The sequence below is a fragment of the Podarcis gaigeae genome (assembly GCF_964106915.1).
Source record: "Podarcis gaigeae genome assembly, chromosome: 2".
Lineage (NCBI taxonomy): Eukaryota > Metazoa > Chordata > Lepidosauria > Squamata > Lacertidae > Podarcis > Podarcis gaigeae.
The window spans coordinates 56711815-56731459 of NC_139679.1; the positions used below are offsets into that span (position 1 = coordinate 56711815).

At 40.6% G+C, this 19645-nt stretch overlaps 1 protein-coding gene across 2 annotated transcripts; it reads left to right on the forward strand.

Moving 5' to 3' along the window:
• Positions 1–218: 218 nt before the first annotated feature.
• ZCCHC10 (zinc finger CCHC-type containing 10) lies at positions 219–15479 on the forward strand. 2 transcript variants are annotated; one of them, XM_083728333.1, is made up of 4 exons: positions 219–356; positions 7831–7989; positions 11694–11735; positions 13306–15479. In XM_083728333.1, the coding sequence occupies exons 1-4, from the start codon at positions 316–318 to the stop codon at positions 13589–13591; spliced, it is 528 nt and encodes a 175-aa protein (XP_083584459.1). In that variant the 5' UTR covers positions 219–315; the 3' UTR covers positions 13592–15479. The 2 variants fall into 2 exon arrangements, with proteins under 2 accessions (XP_083584459.1, XP_083584460.1); XM_083728334.1 differs by lacking the exon at positions 219–356 and adding an exon at positions 6951–7016.
• Positions 15480–19645: the final 4166 nt, after the last annotated feature.

The following is a 19645-nucleotide window of genomic DNA, read 5'->3' on the forward strand; positions in this document are numbered from 1 at the left end:
TAGAAACCGTAGAGCTTTCTAAAGCGCCAAGAACATAACTTGCAGCCGTCATTTCGAGATTGAGAAGGGAAGCTGGGAGAAGAGGACTGTAAAGCAGGTCCGGCTCCGTACAGCGAAGACGCGGGGATGGGGGTGAGTGGAGGAGGAGTGAGACCGTCTTCGGCCCTCCCCCCAGCCCCTAATGGTACCGCCCTCCTCCACCCTCCCGGCGTTCGCTCGACGGGCTGCCTGAGCCCGGCTCGTCCAATAGGGCGGATAAAGGGAGGGCGGCGTTCCCGGCATGCAGCGTGCGCTAGTGCCCGGCCGGTGGCTAAGATGGCGACTCCCATGCACCGCCTTATCGCTCGGAGACAGGCGTAAGTGTGCGAGGGGCTGCTGCTGCGGCGGGCGAGGGTCGGGGGTCGCGCTGCGGGGAAAGAGGCGGCGGTGGGGGGGAAGGGGGAGGCGGCGCCTCTAGAGACCAGTCGCGGGGAGCGGCGTCCTGCTGGGGAGTCGCGTGCAGCCGAAGAAGCTCCCAGGTTTCTGCTAGCTGTCAGCCGCGAGGACGAGCGCGAGCTCTGGGAGCTGGGCAGGAGCCCGCGCGGCCTGAAAGCGAAATAGAAATGGAATGAGAGCGCGAGAGGAGGCGGGGGGGGGGGCGCCTGGTTCTTTGCCAGGCGGGACCGTCCCTTGGTGTCCACGCGGGGATGTGCCACCCGGGCTTCTACCTCGCACCTGCCTCTGAATGTCCAGCTATGGGAAGCGCCAGGGTTGTGGGCGGGCGATAGATGGGGGTCTTGAAAGGCTTCAAATCCCCTTCAGGTTCACGAAGGGAGGCTCTCCGTGGCCTGGTGGGCGCTGCTTTCTCCTTTTCTTGTTTATCTTGCCTGCTAGCAAAATATGGTTAGACATTCAAATGAATCTTAGTGGCGTTGGTCGTCTTTCGTTTGCGAAGATATGTTATCTCACCCAATAGCGCTTCCAGCCGTTCAAAAGCTACTGTTGTGTAGAAGGTGGTCTTGTGTTTTGTGACGTACGGTTGTTTCCTCGCCACACACACACACACACACACACACACACACCTCCTTCTCGCACAGAATGACACACTGCTTTCATACAGACTTTGCGGTAAGTTGCCTTCGGTGCAGTGCAGCTGGAAAAGTTGCTGTGTGTAGCTGCTTGGAAGTAAGCGCCGCTAAGTTGAATAGGGCTGGCTTCTGTGTAAAGGTGAAAAGGACTGTGGTTTTAAAAAAGATTATCTAGGCACACAGAGTTGGTAGCTGATTCCCTCAGAGTGAATGCTTAGCAAAGGTTGAAGGTATTTTCTTTGGCTTGGTGCCTCCACTAGGGTTCCACATGTAGACTGGATATGTGGATATAAGACTGAATTGGAAATAACCAAAGCTTTCTAGTTGACTTCTTGCTGTGACATTTCTATTAATGTATATATAGAAATTCTCACAGAAATGATTCTATTAATGTATATATAGAAATGATTCTCACACTTTTTGGTGGCTCTAAGCTTAAAGGAAAATGTGAAAAGGAGACATGACTTCATGCTTGTTTTTAATTACCCATACAAGCTTTTTATGTACTCATAAATGCTGCTTCACATTATTGTACTAATACAGTAAAGTAGTAATACTTATGTGAGTTAGTCAAGGTCATTTACAGAAAGAATATCAGAGGGACAATTTAAAATGTTGCATGTTCTTTGGTTTCAAAAATTAAGATGCCTGCATAAAACAATTCTATCCCTGTTTGACCGATTCAGTTTTCCTATATTTTTTCTAGTTTCTCTTGCAGCATGGATTGTAGGGTCTGTTGTAATATCCTTTCATTTCTATCATGCAGAAGGCTTGTACAGTGTTGATTCTTAATCCTCATTAAGATTTATGATTTACTCAGAAACGGTATAGGGCCTTTTATGAGATCTTGGTGTGCGTATTAGTAGTGTACCATGCCTTAAAAATGTTGTTCCCTTTACTAAGGGTGAGTAAAATGGCAAGTTGAATAAAGACACAAGTATCCATCTAACCCATCTCCTAGTTATTATTTATTACTTGGTACAAACCACATACTCTTAGCTGCTTCATATACACTCATACGGCTTCAAAAATGCTTGGAGGAAAATCCATCATAGTCATACTCTTTGATTTAGTACAACAGGGTGAAGCACACAACACTTGTAGGTCTAAAGAGGATTTCTTTTGGAGTGGTTTCACAATATTGTCCTTCAGGACACCCACAACCACTCCTTATCAAAATGCCCACCTCGAGCCAGCTTGTTAACCATCTCTTACTGGACATTAGAAGCCATGAGTATCAGGCGTCCAGCAATGTGTAGTAAGCCACATCCTTGCAAGCATGTTGACCTTCAACAACTGGCATTCATCTGATAAACTATTACCAGTTATTTCTACGGACACATTCACTGATTGCAGGAATAGTAGTGGTGTCTTGGTCAAAGCAGGTGCAAGCAATTTTATTCTTAAAGTGCTTAGCAAATAAATCACAGGAGACTACTGAGGCTTTTTAAAAGTAAACTTGTAGACCCCAAACCAGGTGTGGGAAACCTTTGGCCCTCCAGGTGTTGCTGAACTACAACTCCCATTGGCCAGGGATGGCAGGACTTCTAGTTAGGCAACATCTGGAGAACCACATGTTCACCACACCTGCCCCAAACCATTCAAAGTTTTACTGAACATGGGATTCAGCAGTTGTGAAGTATTCATTCTTCACTCCTGTCACTGGTACAGAGTAGCTCTTAATATTAGTTGTTCATTGGAATCAGTTGAATTGACCCAAAATTCCCATAACTTGTGTTCAAACCAGTGTTAGGTCTGCTTCATTGTCCCCAGTTCACTAGTATAACAGAGATCTAAATGTGCTCTGTTTAATAGGTATGGGCATTTGGGAGTGATGTTCGAAGCCCAAGTCATTTCTGCAGCTATGACTGCTATGACTTTGACATGAGCATCAGCCCTTCCTAATTAGGTCCCAGACATTGTCAGGAAATGTGGCTCACTCTGTTTCCAAGATGGACTATTCTAATTTGTTTACTACTCCTGCAAAGGGAAGAGGTCTTCTTGGTGTATTTGTCCTGTAGGGAGCCTCACTTTTATCATGTGGACACTCAAATAATTATTTATTTAAGAAACTTTATGTACCACTTGATTGTAGAAAAGAGTTCAAAGTGGTTTACAAAAAACCCTTACACAATCCCAATAAAATTATTACTTAAAAAAATATTGTCTGTAATTTGAAACACACAGAAGGTTAAAGCTGCAGTAAGCTAGACTAAACAAATCAAAACTCCTACAAACTTTCTAAACATCTGCGTAGGCTTATCTAAATAAGAATGTATTCAGCAGGCACTGAAAGGAATACACAGAAATTGCCTGCCTGTTATCAGTAAGCAGGGGACGCAGGTGGCGCTGTGGGTTAAAGCCTCAGCGCCTAGGACTTGCCGATCGAAAGGTCGGCGGTTCGAATCCCTGCGGCGGGGTGCGCTCCCGCTGCTCGGTCCCAGCGCCTGCCAACCTAGCAGTTCGAAAGCACCTCCGGGTGCAAGTAGATAAATAGGGACCGCTTACTAGCGGGAAGGTAAACGGCGTTTCCGTGTGCGGCTCTGGCTCACCAGAGCAGCGATGTCACGCTGGCCACGTGACCTGGAAGTGTCTTCGGACAGCGCTGGCCCCTGGCCTCTTGAGTGAGATGGGCGCACAACCCCAGAGTCTGTCAAGACTGGCCCGTACGGGCAGGGGTACCTTTACCTTTACCTATCAGTAAGCAGGGAGTTTCAAACATGCAGAAATGTCTGCAGTGCAGCTGTTAACTATGGGATACTTTTCTGCTTTTTAAGTTGAATATTCTCTACATTCCTGAGCAGTTTTTAATTTTTACTTCTTGTTGTGTTGGTGCTGCCACACTAAATGATCAAGTTCTTGCAGAAGTGGTGTGGGTTATATGGCATTGGTAAAAGTGCCAATTCTGCTGGTCAAGTGGGCACATAAGGGATACAGCAATCTCCTAGGTTAACTGATCCCAAGTTGTTAAGGGCTTTATATATTCATAGTAACACCTTGAACTTTGCCCGGCAGCAGACAGGGAACCAGTGCAGACTCTGAGCACAGGTGTTAAATGTGGACAAGGCCTCACTTCCCCAGCAATGCAGTTGTGTTACAGCTTTCTGTGCATAGAATTTCAATGGGGGTATAGTGATTGGCCCTTCAAGTTTTTATGGGGATATATTTGAGATATAGTTTATGGAGTGCCTCATTATCAAACCTTGCATGGTGTCAACTATTGTCATTCTGACACCGAGTGAGCACAAATGTTTCATGGTATTCCTATATATAATGTAAATTGGTTCTAGATGTAGTTTCATCTGTTTTGCTGAATTTATTGACGTTCTGACCTTTGTTCTCCATTGTGTTTTAGAAACTTTTTACCATAAGATGCACTAAAAATTTAAATTGAAGGATAGTGTAGAAATCTTCTAAATATAAAAAGATGATAGTAGCTTTTATTTACTCATTTAGAAGTGTAAGTATCTTGACTTTTTCTAATGGCTCATAACTGCTTACAACAGAAGTAATGTTATGTAAATCAACTCCAGGAATTGAGAACATTAAAATTTACTTAACGAAAACAAAACTAAAGCCTCAGTTAGCACACCTCTCTTCAATTCACTCATACTTACATTTCTTTTTAAACCTTTTGTCTAGTTAGAAACAATTTATTATTTTGTTTTTATTTATTGTTTATTTATTAGATGTGTGACATCCACATGTAGACTTGTACACATGACACCCAGGTAATCTTGCTTAGTTTCAGCAATAGAAATGTAGTAGAATATCAGATATTTACTGGTTCAGTTTTTGTAGATCTGTGAGGCACCAAAGGGTAGAGCCTATTGCTATAATATTGAAATCAATTTGAAGTCAGAAAAGATACTCTCATGTAAAGAGCTTCTGGACTGCAGCCCAGATTCCTGACTCTGGTTTTAGTTTTAAAAAGCCAAAAAGATACTCTGTGCCTTCTAGGAACAATCTCAGGCCGGGTAGAATGTATTTGTTTTTCAGATGAATTCTCAATATTTATCTTCAGAAATACTTTCAACTTGCTGCTCATGACGAAGAGCTTATATTTTTAATATATTTGCTCCAATTTATACAGTCGCTGCTTTACAGCTGTAATCATTATCACCGAATAATAGTCTGTGAATAAATGTACTAGTATTTACCGTAGCTGTTATTCCAGTTTGGATATTATCACCAGTCTTGTGAATTGCATGTGATAGGCAGGGGTGTGTGTAGTGGTGGTGAAGGAGAAAATCAATAACTGCTAGCTCCACAGCTAGTGAGGTGAAAATAGCTCTTGGCTGCATTTTCCCTACTTTTGTCTGGTGTTTTTTATCATAGTAACAGTTCCTTAAGCTTTCTCACACTTATTTGCATTCTAACAGGACAGTTTGAAACCATATTTACCAGTTTCCCATATGGGAATTAAATTTGTCAAAAGTTTGTGCCTTAATTGTGAAACAACAACAAAAGCACTTGCTTTAGTTCTAGAAGATTAATCCTCAGTCCAGCTAAACAAGAGTACTGTACTTAAATGTAAGTCATATTTGTCCCAAGGGAGGAAAAGTTAGTAATGCAGCAACCACTGGAGGCAATGGTAAAACCGCAATCATTTAAAAAATGTTTTTGATGGAGTTAGATTGCATTGGAGGATTGATGTAATCCATGTACTCTGGTTCAACTGGCTTGTGGATCAGTCACCTAAATTCCAGTTAGGTCATTGGTGTGAGTAGCAAAGCATACATTAAGTGAAGCTATAATTTTAGCTTAAGCATATTTCCTTTACCAACTTTTCTTTGTAGTGTAGTATCCAAGAGTGTTCTCTCTCCCTGCCTTTGGAGCTCCTGCCTCCAAAACCAGAGATGTTGTCACTACCTCTCCATTTCCTCTGACCTTGAGACAAGGACAATTCTCAAGACAGTAGGTGATTACTATTGTGGATATGAGGGAGCATCCAGTCTGTGCCTCTTTCTCTCCTGGGAAGCAGGGCATCTTAAGAATGTAAGACAAGCCTACTGCATCAGGCCAGTGGCCCATCTAGTCCAAGTCTGTTCTTGCAGTGGCTGACCAGATTCCTGTAGGAAGTCTGCAAACTGGACATCAGCACAACAGCACTTTGCCCACCTGTGATTCCCAGCACCTAGTATTCAGGGGCATACTACCTTTGACACTTCCCTCCAGTTCTCCCTAGACACAACTGAGTAGCATGGGTTGAAGATGTAGGCAGTGTCTCCTGAGCAGTCAGAAGCACACCCCAAATCCCAGTAACTATAATGGGAAACAACTATAACTTTATGCATCTTGTCTATCTTGGTTTGTCTTATGATAACCGTGCAAACATGGCAAGTCTCCAACTTATATATCCAACATGATCCAGTGGGAGCTGTAATGCAGATGAAGCTATGAATCCACATCAGTACTGAACCTGTATTTCGTACCATCCCCCAAATCAATTGTCAGGCAGAGGGTAAGGAGGAGTTTAATATGGTGTAATAAACTGAATAGGAAAATTTAAATTAGGATCTAGCAACGATCTGTCATTTGATCTTGTATAAATACTCTTGGCCTTTGCTGTCCAGTTTGCTCTTGGGTGTATTAACTTATTTTCAAGAATGTACTTCAGAATCTTATACCACCTTGATGTTCTGGCAGGCAGCTCAAGGAAACTGAAAGAGGGTTTGACAGCTGTTCCTTGATTTTTCATTTTTTGTGTGTTGTAAAACTATGTAAACATTTTTTTTCTATTAAATAATTATATGGACAGAAATACATTTCTGTCTAGATTAAGTTTTCACCTATCTTTGCTATGACAATGGAAAGAACATTCAAATGTTATTTTGGAACATGCTGTAGTTCTAGCTGTTCCTTTTTCTTGTTACAGCTGCTCCTGCTGGTAACACATCTGTGTCTCATGCTGGGTTGGGGGAAGAGATGAAAGGATTTCTGCAGCAGGTGTGGAATGACTTCATTGGACATTCAGCCTCCTTTGCACTGTCCCCCTTTTACTAATTTACTGCCTTTTTGGAGTAAATAGGGATGGCACACTCATGAATATTTAAGGACAGAGATCATAAGCTGGGAAGTGTTAAAATTACCCTCATCAGTAGATTGGTTCAATACAGTAGCTAGCTCCTTGTGACACCTTGCCACCTTATTGTCTGGAAATGGAACTTTCTGATTCCTTTAAACTCTATATTTTCCCCTTTCTACTGGGGTGGAAGTAAGAGCTGCCCATAGGAAACAGTGGGATTTCAGTGTTGCTTGCATTTAGATGGCATTGTGCCCACCCAGGAACTGAAGCAGAGAGATTAGTGCATGCTCATTCTAAATTGGATCTAATTTCATTTGTGACTTTTAAAAATCAAAGCACACACCAGAGCAAATCAAAGGAGCACAAAGCTTCTTCATGTAATTGAGTACAGGATTTGGGCTGGTAAGGGAACTAAGGGAACAAGTGAACTAGAATGACCTTAGCTGTGATGTGAGGGATATCTTAGATAGGAGATATTTTTGCTGGAAGTTGAACCCAGCCTCTAACTTGTAAGGTTATCAGTGGATTATACTACACAGTTGTCATAAGCTTCTTGTTCAGCCACAGTCTGTTCTCATCAAATTACAAATATAATCCCCTACTAGGGACCCAAAGTTGGTAGTTTTTATGTTGGAATTGCCATCTATTTACTAGAATGTTGATCTTAGCTGTGGTTAATAGTCAGCTTTTAAATCAAAGACATATGCTTTCAAATACTCTTGGATATTTCCATAGGGAAGCAAACAAGCAGCATGTGAGATGTCAGAAGTGTTTGGAATTTGGACACTGGACCTATGAATGTACAGGGAAAAGAAAATATCTGCATAGACCATCAAGGACAACAGAGTTTAAAAAAGCACTTCAGGAAAAAGAGAAGCAACTATTACAACAGAGGTAAGATCACAGGGGAAGGAGACTGTACACCATTTGCAGAAAAGTGCATGTGATCAAGCTGTAGTTTAAGAGCCCTTGAATCATACAATTGTAGAGTTGGAAGGTGCCCAAGGGTCATCTAGTCCAACCCCCAGCAGTGCAGGAATCTCAACTAAAGCATCCATGGCAGAGGGGCATCCAAACTCTGCTCAAAAACCTCCCCGGAAGGAGAGTCCACCACCTCTCATGTGAGTCTATTTCACTGAAAGTTCTTCCTGATGTTTAGTCAGAATATCATTTCTTGTAACTTGAATCCATTGGTTGATTTCAGTGGGAAAGATAAGCATGTTCTGGGAACAAGGGCTACTGCCCATGTGATGCAACTGTGGTGTTATCTTGCAACTTGACATGGGATGACCTGTTCTCTTATTCGCCCCCCCCCCCCAGCTTAAACATTGTAGTGTTCTTCTTTCTGGTTTGCCTCATCTTTCCTCCAGTCTTAACTCTGCTGCTAGTTTAGAATTTGCCCCTTTCTGCATCTCACGTTGACCAAGCTTCTCTTTTCATAACACTCCCTTTCATTTTTTTTATTACTCCCTGACCCCAACCTAATAATATTTATGCCCTCCCTCCTGTCTGTCCTTTTTGCTTGCTTCTTTTTATAGTGGTACCTCGGTTCTCGAACGTCTCCATCGATGAACGTTTCGGAACCCGAACGTCGAAAACCTGGAAGTAAATGCTTCCGTTTTTGGACGCGCCTTGGAAGTAGTACAGCTTCCGCTGCATATTTTTCCATTTTCTCAATTGAATTTGCAGGGAGCTCCTTATGCCTCGGTTTTCGAACGTTTCGGAACTCGGAACGGTCTTCCGGAATGGATTACGTTCGAGGACCGAGGTACCACTGTACTTGGTTTCTTGTTGCCTTTGTTATGTTGATACTTTCTTATTAGCTAAACCTTGCCATACTACTTTTGCATGTTTCCACCTTGTCTTGTTGCCCCTTTTCCCTGGAATGTCTTGCCTCAGAATCTCTGCACCTCTCACTTCTGTCTGCTCTTTAAGCATTTGAAAACATGCTTTTTGTCCTGTTGTTTTTTTACCTCTAAAATTCCTCCTTTCCTTTTTAGTATATCCTTTCGCTCTTAAGCCTTAAGACAGAGTTGTTCACTACAATTGCCATACAGCAATTAAATGCGAGAAAGCTTTTAAAGCAGGGGTTGCAAATGTAGTGCTCACCTCCACGAAATCTGCTCTGGAGGGTCCCCCAGCCTTCCAGAACAGATTTTTTTCTGGAGGGCATGGGGTTGCAGGGGAAACAGAAGACTGGAAAGTCCACTTGAATGATGTTGCATCTTAACCCATTGAGTACAATGCTTAGTGAATATTTATGTAGCCCACTCCTATGCAGTTTAAAATCAATGGATTTGTGTATTTTAAATTACTACTATTGCAGATTTAGATATTTATTTAACAAAACATAGTTGGCAGTGTAATAAAGCTAACATTGTTGCTATTGTCTGCCAGCCAAGGGGCTTAAAAAAATAACCAAGAGGTTTTTGTTTTGTTTTTCGTTTTGCAAGCACACATTTAACTCTCAACCTAACATTTCCTCATATCATTATCTTTAGTACATATTTTCCCACTCTCCCAGCAAATTTTAGAGTATTTCAGTACTCCTTAAAACAGCCTTGTAAAGCAAGTCATTATCTCCACACTAAAGATAATTTGCTGAGTTTGAGGCAATAGTAGCTTTCCAAGGCCAACAGGTGAGTTTGCAGCTGAAGTGATACTTGAGCCAAGGGGTATCCTGCTTACATTCTTAGCCATTTCATCGCATCATATGTAAACTAAGAAATAGGAGCTATAGTATCATAATAGGAATAAATGGATGCAGTGAGACATGTATTAAACTACAATGGGCATGATGAAGATGATGCTGGTTTCCTGTTTATAGTAAAGATACAGCCTCACCATTTTCTGTTGAAGATATAAATGTTAGCCAAGAGCAGCAAAGCAGCCATCCATATTATATTCACCCAGAATTACTAGTGCTGCTATTTACTTAAACAGCTGGCATCTGAGCTGCATTATGTTTTGACAGCACTGGCATTTTAATATACTAGCTATTCCTGCAGTATTGCTGAACTCTGAATAATTTCCTAAACATCCGTGCCTGAAAATTATTATTCTTGTGTAATTCTGATAAATGACTGAACCAACTATTTTTCCATGCTTATATTTTCAAAGCAGTTTAACTGTGTAAAAACCAAGACTGCAAATTCGCCCTCTTTTTAAGCAACACCAAATCAAATAATAATGGATGTATAGAATAAATTGCAGACTCTTGAGACTGAGATACATGGATAAGTAGGTTCGCTACGGCTAGCTGATACAGTTTCAAAACAATTGCCCACGCTTTCTCTTTATCGATGCATCCGTCGTCTGGTATTACAAATTCACCATAAAAGCTCGGGCAAATTACACTACATATAATATACCCATTTACATCCCTGTTCTTTTTAGCAAATTTGATGAGCCTTGTGAAATCAAGCTGTGTGATATGTTGAAAGGCAACTATATCTAACGAAGAAAAATTCAGTAATGCTGTTACCACGCTACCGGGTTTCTTATTTCCTTTAAGTGGGACAACTTGCGAGAGAGGCCAGCACATGGTTTTTCTCAGTTTTGCTTCTTATTTATTGATTTCATAAAAAATTTGCACTGCTTGATTGTAAGAAACCTCAAAGCAGCTTGCTAAAAGATAAAGCAAGAAAATCAGGAAAGGGTCACAACCCTGCTTTAAAACATACTAAAGTAAAAATACTAAAACAGATTAAAATTACCTAAACTTTTAAAGCATCTGGGTAGGCTTACCTAAACAAGAATGTTTTTAGCAGGCACTGAAAAGAGAACAATGAAGGCACCTGCTTGATCTCAATAGGCAGCGAGTTCCAAAGGGCAGGTGGGGCCACACTAAACAATCAAGTGCTTACCAATGCAGAATGTGAATTATGTGGCACCTGTAATTCCAGTTCTGCCAACCGAAGGGCACAGGTGGGGTAAGGTGGTCTCGTAGGTAAACTACGAGTTTGTGGCATCTTAAACGTGGCCTGGTAGCAAATCAGTAACCAGTGCATATCTCTGAGCACAGTTGTTATATGTGGATAAGGCCCTCGCTCCAATCAGCAATCTTGCTACCCCATTTTTACTAACTGCAGCTTCTGGATCAAGCACAAGGGAAGTACATTAGTTTGTGTACTAATGCTTGTATGCAGTTCTGTCCATGTGTGAGCGGATGGATTTCCATCCTTGTGAAATAAAACTTTGCCTTGCAACACCCCCTGCACCCCTAAATCTGCTCTAGAAAGTGGAGGTGGGGCTGTGCAAGTGATAGGGGAGGTATGGGTGCAATGGGCAGATGGGAAAGGGAAGGGAAGGGAAGTCCTTTTTCTCTGCTTGCATGATATTGGATTTCACTAATATATATACTGGCTTTCAACGTCTTCCCTGGGCAGTTTGCATAAACACCTCTGCCACTAGCATTCAATAAAGTAATTTATTAATACCTGTATCATTGCCACTTACCCCTTTTGCTCATCTTAAGTTTAAGTTCTAACTGTGCGCGCGCTCTCTCTCTCTCTCTCTCTCTCTATATATAATTATTTTAAATCCAGCATATTAATTAAAACAATTGTTTCTCTTCTCTTGCCCTTACTTTCAACCAGCTCTGGAGAATGCACTACAGACAGGAAGAGCAAGAAGAAGAGGTATGTGAGAAAACCTGAAACTCAGCCAATTGCCCCTGTCTAATGCCTATATTCTGTGATAAATGATGTAGCTTGGCTAATGAACTAGACATGCATGTTGTCGGCTGCAGTGCTAATTATGGACATGGAGAAGTAAGTGTCTGTGGGACCTACTTTCCAATTTGGGATTTACTTAATTCTAGTAGCCTTTTAATATTATGCATAGTGTGTTCTATTCCAGTTTATTTATTTTTTGTTCCATTTGCTCTACCTCTTCCTGTCTTTAGTGGTAAGCACAGGTGTATCACTTGACAGATAACGTGAGATGGTTTTATTAGAAGTAGCTGTCAAAACCAAGGGATAGAAGGAAAAAACGTTTCCCTACAGAGTTTCAACTGCAAAACTGTGCTTCCTAGTCTGTGGTAGTTTCTCATACTAAGATATATCCAATATTTTAATTTCCAAGTCTCTCTGAAAACCATAGGCCTCTTGAACTTGTAAGTGGCCCTCTGCTATATATCTGCTGATTTTTGGATTCTCTAGAAACAAACAGATAAACACTGACAAAATAAACTTCAATGTACTTTGGAAAACTGGGATCTTCCCATTTATAGTAACTATAGTTTCACACAGCTTTTCTTTTGTGCTGAAGGAAATACAGAATTCAACTAATGATAAACTACTTTTCTTAATGCTGCCAATTTTTACAAAATAATGTAATTTTAAGAACTTTGTGGAGGCTTCAAAATACCGCCCCCTGCTCGCAGCTTAGAGGCTGCAGGCCTCTTTTGCTTCTGGGTGGAATAAACCAGTTTCCCATTCTGGCAGATGCAGAAACTGGAAGCAAAATCTTCCACTCTTATCCCTGAGTGCTTGAAATATAGGAGTAGCATATGGGCCCAAGCCTTACTGCAGCTCATCCATATAGCAGGAAACCATAGCCTTGCTATTCCCTCAAGTAGGACTGAGCCTAGAACCCAGTCAGGGAGATCATTGATTATATGAATCTTTTTGCTAAAACAATGTTTTGTTGATAGTGGCACATCTACAGAATTCAAAACTAGGAATGGTTTTGATCAGTGCTTTGTTTCTGCGGGGATGCAGGGGTATGCATACCCCTAAACATTTTGTGAATCTTTGTACTTTTGTCCATTTACTGTATTTATTTTTCCAGATTTGAACTATAGAATGGTGATTTTCTTGAGTCAAAATGAGAGTACCCCTAAACATTTTTTTTTTAGAAAAAAAGCAGTTTTTGATAATTGTTGGGGACTAATGCTCACCTAACGCTTAATTTTAATATTCATGGTAACTTGTATACCAACGTGAAACTCCCATATTCCTTGCTTTTGTTTTCAGCTACTTTAAATAGCAGCCAAACATCTATAAAGAGAGAACCAAGCTCCCCCCATCCCGCAAATCCTTGCTATACAAAATAAGGGGGGGGGAATTGTTTTTCATCCTAAGAATATTTTAGGAAACACATGAATGCTGTTCTATGATTGAGATTGCTTTACAAGGCTTTGCTAGTCACAGAATCGTGCAGTGCCATTGAATAATATCTGCTGGTCATCTTAAAACTCTTGTGCAGGTCTAAAAGTGTCACAAGTTCCAGCAGTAGCAGCAGCGCCAGCTCAGCCAGTGAGTCATCATCTGAGAGCGAAGATTCCTCATCCTCCTCTTCGGATGACAGTGACAGTGATGAAAGCACTTCCTCTTCCTCATCATCCCCCTCTTCAAGTAGTTCTTCCAGTTCTTCTGACTTTGAGACAGATTCTAGTTCCTCCAGCAGTAGCAGCAGCAGCAGCACAGACAGCAGCACGGATGATGAGCCGCCAAAGAAAAAGAAGAAGAAAAGTAATCTGGTGCAGTGTTAGGACTCTGGTGTTGATGAACGATTAGCATCTAAAATGCTTAATGGCCAAACGAAACTAACAGGTCAATTTTTACAATTTCTTTCTTTTCTTTTTTTTGGTGTGTTTTACATAGTAGTTGATAGGACATAAACCGTTAAATGGCAAGTAACGCTTATTGAAAGAGTATTTTTGTGGATTATTGTTTAATAGGAAATGCTACTTTTTTTTCTTAGTTTTTAAAGAAATCTATCAAATGTTTATATGAACTAAGGTCCAGTCACCCTGATGTTTACATGCCAGCAAGCAAAACGCATTTATTTGAACCATCCTGTTATGTTATAAGCAATCAATGTCCATACCAATGTACTTCATGTGAAAAGCAAGATAGGAAGATAAAGGGTGCAAAGTTTTATTTCAGTTGGCTGATATGTCAAAGCCATATTCAATCTCCACTAACAGTTAAAAGGGGTGGGTGGGTGATACTGCCTTCAGCACAAGTGAAACAGATCTCCCTTTTCTGCCAGTAGCTGCTCAAATATTTGTTGCAATATCATATTGCTGAATTTTGGAGATCAGGACCATACACTCATGTCAGTCCAGTGGGGTTGCTTCAGCCTGTTGAAAGAGGCTTCTGTGCATAGACTGCCCTTCTGAATGTGGTCCTGCATATGCAAAATGATATGCAGTGACCCTAACATGGTAGTGGGCATCACACATGGTACTACACTTAAGGATCTCCGCCCCCCCCCCCCATAGGGGTTGGTTCATATTCTCAGTATAGAAAAGTCGCAGTCACTCCATCTGGGTTAGAGGGTAAATGATTGCCAGAAACCTCTCTGCCCCCCACTCCCAAGTAAACAGCACTGTCAAATGTTAACAATGCCTACCATCTGTTTATCAGTGGAGATCCTTCCATGCAACTACATACATGCCTCTCTCCAGCATGTACCACAATTCCTGGACCAGGGTCAAATGCTTTAATTTTTTTAACAAGACCCGTTCAGAGCTTAAAGGCCATCCCTTAAGCTGCATTTGCACTGCGCATGGAGAGTAGTGTTAACTGTTGCAACTGAAGTGTTTCATCTTTGTGCCTTTTCATAAAATTAAATGTTCCCCAATGAGGGTGTTAAAATGAGGAGAGTTTTAAGTCTTCGTTTTATCTTCCATAATCTAATTTGGGAGGCTAGAGAAATTGTAATAACATACAAATGTTGTATTTTCAATGAGGAAAAAAGAAAAAAAAACCATTTATTTTCATTGGAGCCCGATTTTAAAAAAATAAAGTATCTTTAAATATTTCCCCTTGTGCTATTTTTGCATAGTAATTCTTAACTGTAAGATAAATTTGATTTATTTTGGTCATATAGCAACTTTCATTGTATTCTAATTTACAATCACTTATTTAGAATTATTTCTTTTTTGCATAGCACAAGTTATATATAATTGTATGAACTTTGAAATGGAGGGTACATAATAGCAAAAATCATATTGCAGTACATTTCTTGCTAGTTACAGAAGTGAACTAACTTGCTATTGTGATAAATTTTAGCAATTGGCAGTTGTCACTTAATTTGTGATACAGTCTCCTTTTAGTTTCTTATTGATGGGAGTCTTTTTAAGAGGGAACATGTGGGGGAAGATCTTAAATATCCTAGTCTAGTTAAAATATGAATTAACTATTGAACTATTTTTTATATTTTTATGAAAATGTAGTGTGTAGAATGCCTTTTGAATACAAATGTTCTATTTAAATGTTTATGTAAGTTGTGCATTTTAGTCTGTAACCATTTCTATGTTTTGCAGAACTCAGATACTGTAAATCTAAAAGTACAAGAAAACTATTTGAAAGTCATGCTAAAGAATGTATCATTTAAGAGGAAAGATTAATAAATTATTAAATGCAAATAAATGGCTTTATTGTTTATTTTAACAGAATGCAGATTCAGTGCCAATACAGTGGTAACTTGGTTGTCAAACTGAATCCGTTCCGGGAGTTCGTTCGACTCCTGGAACCATTTGAAAACCAAGGTGCGGCTTACAATTGGCTGTAGGAACTTCCTGCACTCAATAGGAAGCTGCAGAAGCTGTGTCAGACATTTGGCTTCCAAAAAACATTCACAAACCAGAACACTCACTTCCAGGTTTGTGGCATTTGGGAGCCGATTTGTTTGGGAGCCAAGCCGTTCGAAAACCAAAGTACCACTGTTTTGCAGTTGGTTTCCTTAGCTGATTCTAGTCTTAAGGACTTGAAGCCATGGACAATAATGAAGATAATATCTTAAGAGGTGGTGGGGACCTACTGTTGGCTAATCACTTACAAAAGAGAATGAGAGGAGCAAGAGTGGTATGGAGATTATATCGAGGAGACTCATTACAGTTATTCTATGGCTGCTTGCTCTAATGTTTTGTATGCAATATGCTACTTAATATTAGTTCAAAGGCAATTGAGTAGCTGCAATACAGCAGCGTTAGGGCTTTTGCTTCATGTCAAAATTCCAGGCTAATTGAATTTTCATCTGCTCCAGCCAGGACTCTTGTCTCTTATTTCATAAGCATGAGATCTTGCTAAGAAAACTCTCTAATGTGGAATGAAGAACAACAAAGATCTGGTAGGAGAAGAAAAAGAATAGCTATCAAAATTGAAATGAAATGTAAACCTTAAGAAAACATTGATGAGATTGTATGGATTAGATTGAAATGGGTAAGAGCCGTTAATGGCCTTGTTGGTGCCTGATGGCAGACGATAGTCAGAAACTAATTACGGCTTGTTGTGAATGAGCAGGGTGTGGTTCATGCTGCTTAATCACACTCGTTCTGCCCTGCTTCCTCCGGAAGAAAACCATGGCAATTGGTTTAGTGTTACATGTAGACTAGCACTTGTGGTTTGTAGCTCTCCAGACAAACATGGCTTCTGCTCATGGTTTGGAGGGAACCAAGCTGTGAGTGGTGCTTTGCATGTAATGCGAAGCCAAGTTCGCGGTCCTTCTCCTGGAAGCAGGCAAGACAGATTAAGTGAAACCAAGCACCATGCACCATACCTTCATTCCCAGTAAGCCATTGTTTGCTTCTAACTGTTCTTTACCACTGCATGCAAACTGGGCCATAGTTAGCTCATTAAGGTATTTATTGAGCATGTTACCATCTTAGATTAGGGGCCAATCTACATGTGTTTTTTTTTTTTAAAAGCACAAGACAGAGTCTTTCTGATAATGTACCATAGGGGAGGGGAACCTCAGTTTCAGGGCCAAATGTGGCTCTTCAGGCTTTGCTCTTGGCCCTTGGAACTTGGCATAGGCCACAGCTTTCACTAGCCCTACTTTGTCCCCTCCCGGAGTGTGCTTTTGCCTGACTGGAATACGTCCTTGAACTCTGGTGATGCCTCTGTCTTGCTTGACTGGAGGACAGAGGAGTGTGTGTGTGTGTGTGTGTGTGTGTGTGTGTGTGTGTGTTTAGAAAGTAGCCTACTGTACAAAGGCAAAAGGTACATCCATTGATTCACCCACTTTTGCTTCTGGCCCCACTCAAAAGGTGCACCATCCCTTCTCTACCACGCCAGATTACATGTTGATGTGGTATATTGCTGGTCTTCTAGTAGTTTGCTGTTTATCGAAAACTATGTCATGGAAAAAGAGCCTAGTATTTTTTGGTGGACAATGATTTTTACATGACAAACCATTCAGTCATGCTTCATTTTGAACTGCCACTGCCTGGAGATGATGGTGCTATATGCTTTCCCCAAATGTATAGGTTGGTTTTAAGTGGCTTATTCAGGTTTCATGCCAACTTTGTCAGTGTAATCAAACCTGCTGTAAATTATCCCAGTGAAGATTAGGCATCAACCACAGAGTTAAATGTGAAGCATGAAACTGTTTTAACTGACCCTTTTCCTCAAGGTAATACGCAAGGGTGCCTGGGCTGCAAATGGGAGAGATTCTCACAGATCTGATTTTCCTGCCTAAACAGATAAACATACATCATTGTAATGGTAATGTTGATGTGGCTTTTCCTGCTTATGTGCAAAAGAGACTTCCAGCTATTCATGTTACCTAAAATATATATTCCTTACCAGATAGATTATCTCATATGGGTTTCAACAAGGTTTGCTGAAGACATAGAAACTCTGGAGCAGGTATCTTTCAATAATGTCAAAAAAGTGAATTTTTTAGAAACAGATTTAATTTGAGAAATTTATCTAAAACCTTAGATAAATTTGTTCAAGGACTTGGAATTGGTTATCTTTCTTTTCAACAACAGCTAAAATAGCTATAATCTATAACCGGAAAATGTTGAATCTTCCCCCTGTTATGGATTGGTTGTTAAGAGATAAGGGACATGGTTTGCATGGAAAAATTGACAACTTTGTGAGTAAAAGCACGTAAGCTGCTAAGAGCTTTATTGAAAAGTGAAGTATGTAATATTTTGGAACGACAAAAAATCTACAACCATAGATTTGGGGCAATATTTAAGGACACTCCTTTATGATGTTTTAATTATCTGTGAATGAAGTCCTGTGTACTTAAGTTGACCATGTTATAGAGATGTTGTTAATTGAACTTTAATTTATTCAACCTTACTCATTCCACTGAGAAAATGATGAATAGATCATTTGATTATTTGATGAATAGATATTATTGCACTGATTTTATGGGTTATTGATAGCCATTTGGAGACTTGGAGGCATTTATTTTAGTGTTCAACACTGAGCATCATACAGCTTCACAGACACTTTGAAGAATGTACACTGGAACCTACCGTAGAGGCTTTCCTTCTCGCGAAGTCTTCTGAGGCATGGTTTGCATGTTTTTATTCTTAGAATATGTATTCAGAACCCTTTTAAACATACCTCTTGATTTGTTAAAGTCATTACAGAGCGGTTTAAAATTACTTGACCTGTATCTTGTTTTTGAACCTTTTATTGTTGTTTTTCAGCCTGGGAATGAGTGATATATTATACAAACAATTTGAATTGGTTTCAATAATTAATTACAGGAGAGGACAAAGAACATCAAAGGGGGGGAAATGAAAGCAATCCATAAGCTGGTGTTGTTGTCTCTGTCAAGGGCAATTAATATCCTAATCTAACCTAGGGCAGTTGAGACCAGCGCATGGTATGCACAGATGTTGACAGAATGTGGAGTCCTGTTAACTCCTTTGGGGTCTCTATCAAGCTCTGTCTTGCTATGACTAACAGCAGGGGGTCATTTGAATACCAGGCTCTTTAGAGAAAGGGGGGTGGATTCCACGCTGTGAATCAAAGTGACATTGTCTTCTCCTTGTATTTTGCATCTCTACTGTCATAAAACACGGTCTGCTGCATGAAAAGATTCTTTTACTTCTTGAATTATGTACATATTTGGTTGATTCCCCTCATCTGAAATAAATATAACAACTGGTGTAATTTGTTTTCTATATACCACAAGAAAAGCAATTTTGTGTGTGCAGATATTTTCCTATGTCTACCAACTGTTTGTGGTCGCTATATTTCCAGTAGCTAGAGTTTCAGAGAAATGTGGGCATTAAATGGGAACCATGTGGTAGGGAGTAAAAGATCACTTCCTGCTTTTAGAACATTAATTGATGAAGCCTTTCTGACAAACATATTCAGTCTTTGGAACTGTGATAAAATATAGAAGCAGCAGTCTCTGTTGAAGAGAGTTTTATTTCTTATGGACATTCATAGAGGGAAAATATCATCCTCTGTTGTTCACATAAAGGTCAAGGGACCCCTGACCATTAGGTCCAGTCATGTCTGACTCTGGGGTTGTGGCGCTCATCTTGCTTTATTGGCCAAGGGAGCCGGCGTACAACTTCTGGGTCATGCGGCCAGCATGACTAAGCCACTTCTGGCGAACCAGAGCAGCACACGGAAACGCCATTTACCTTCCCACCGGAGCGGTACCTATTTATCTACTTGCACTTTGATGTGCTTTCGAACTGCTAGGATGGCAGGAGCAGGGACTGAGCAACGGGAGCTCACCCCGTCATAAGTTTGTGTGTGTGTGTGTGTGTGTGTAGTACAGAACAATAAATTCTCTGTGTTGTTTTGCTCTTATCTGGCTGTTTGCATTTACTGAC

Excerpts from the sequence above, each read along its gene's own strand:
- ZCCHC10 (XM_083728333.1), top strand. The coding sequence starts at position 316 with ATGGCGACTCCCATGCACCGCCTTATCGCTCGGAGACAGGC. Across the intron at positions 357-7,830 it reads CTTATCGCTCGGAGACAGGC|GGAAGCAAACAAGCAGCATG; the intron begins GTAAGTGTGCGA and ends ATATTTCCATAG. Across the intron at positions 11,736-13,305 it reads AGGAAGAGCAAGAAGAAGAG|GTCTAAAAGTGTCACAAGTT; the intron begins GTATGTGAGAAA and ends ACTCTTGTGCAG.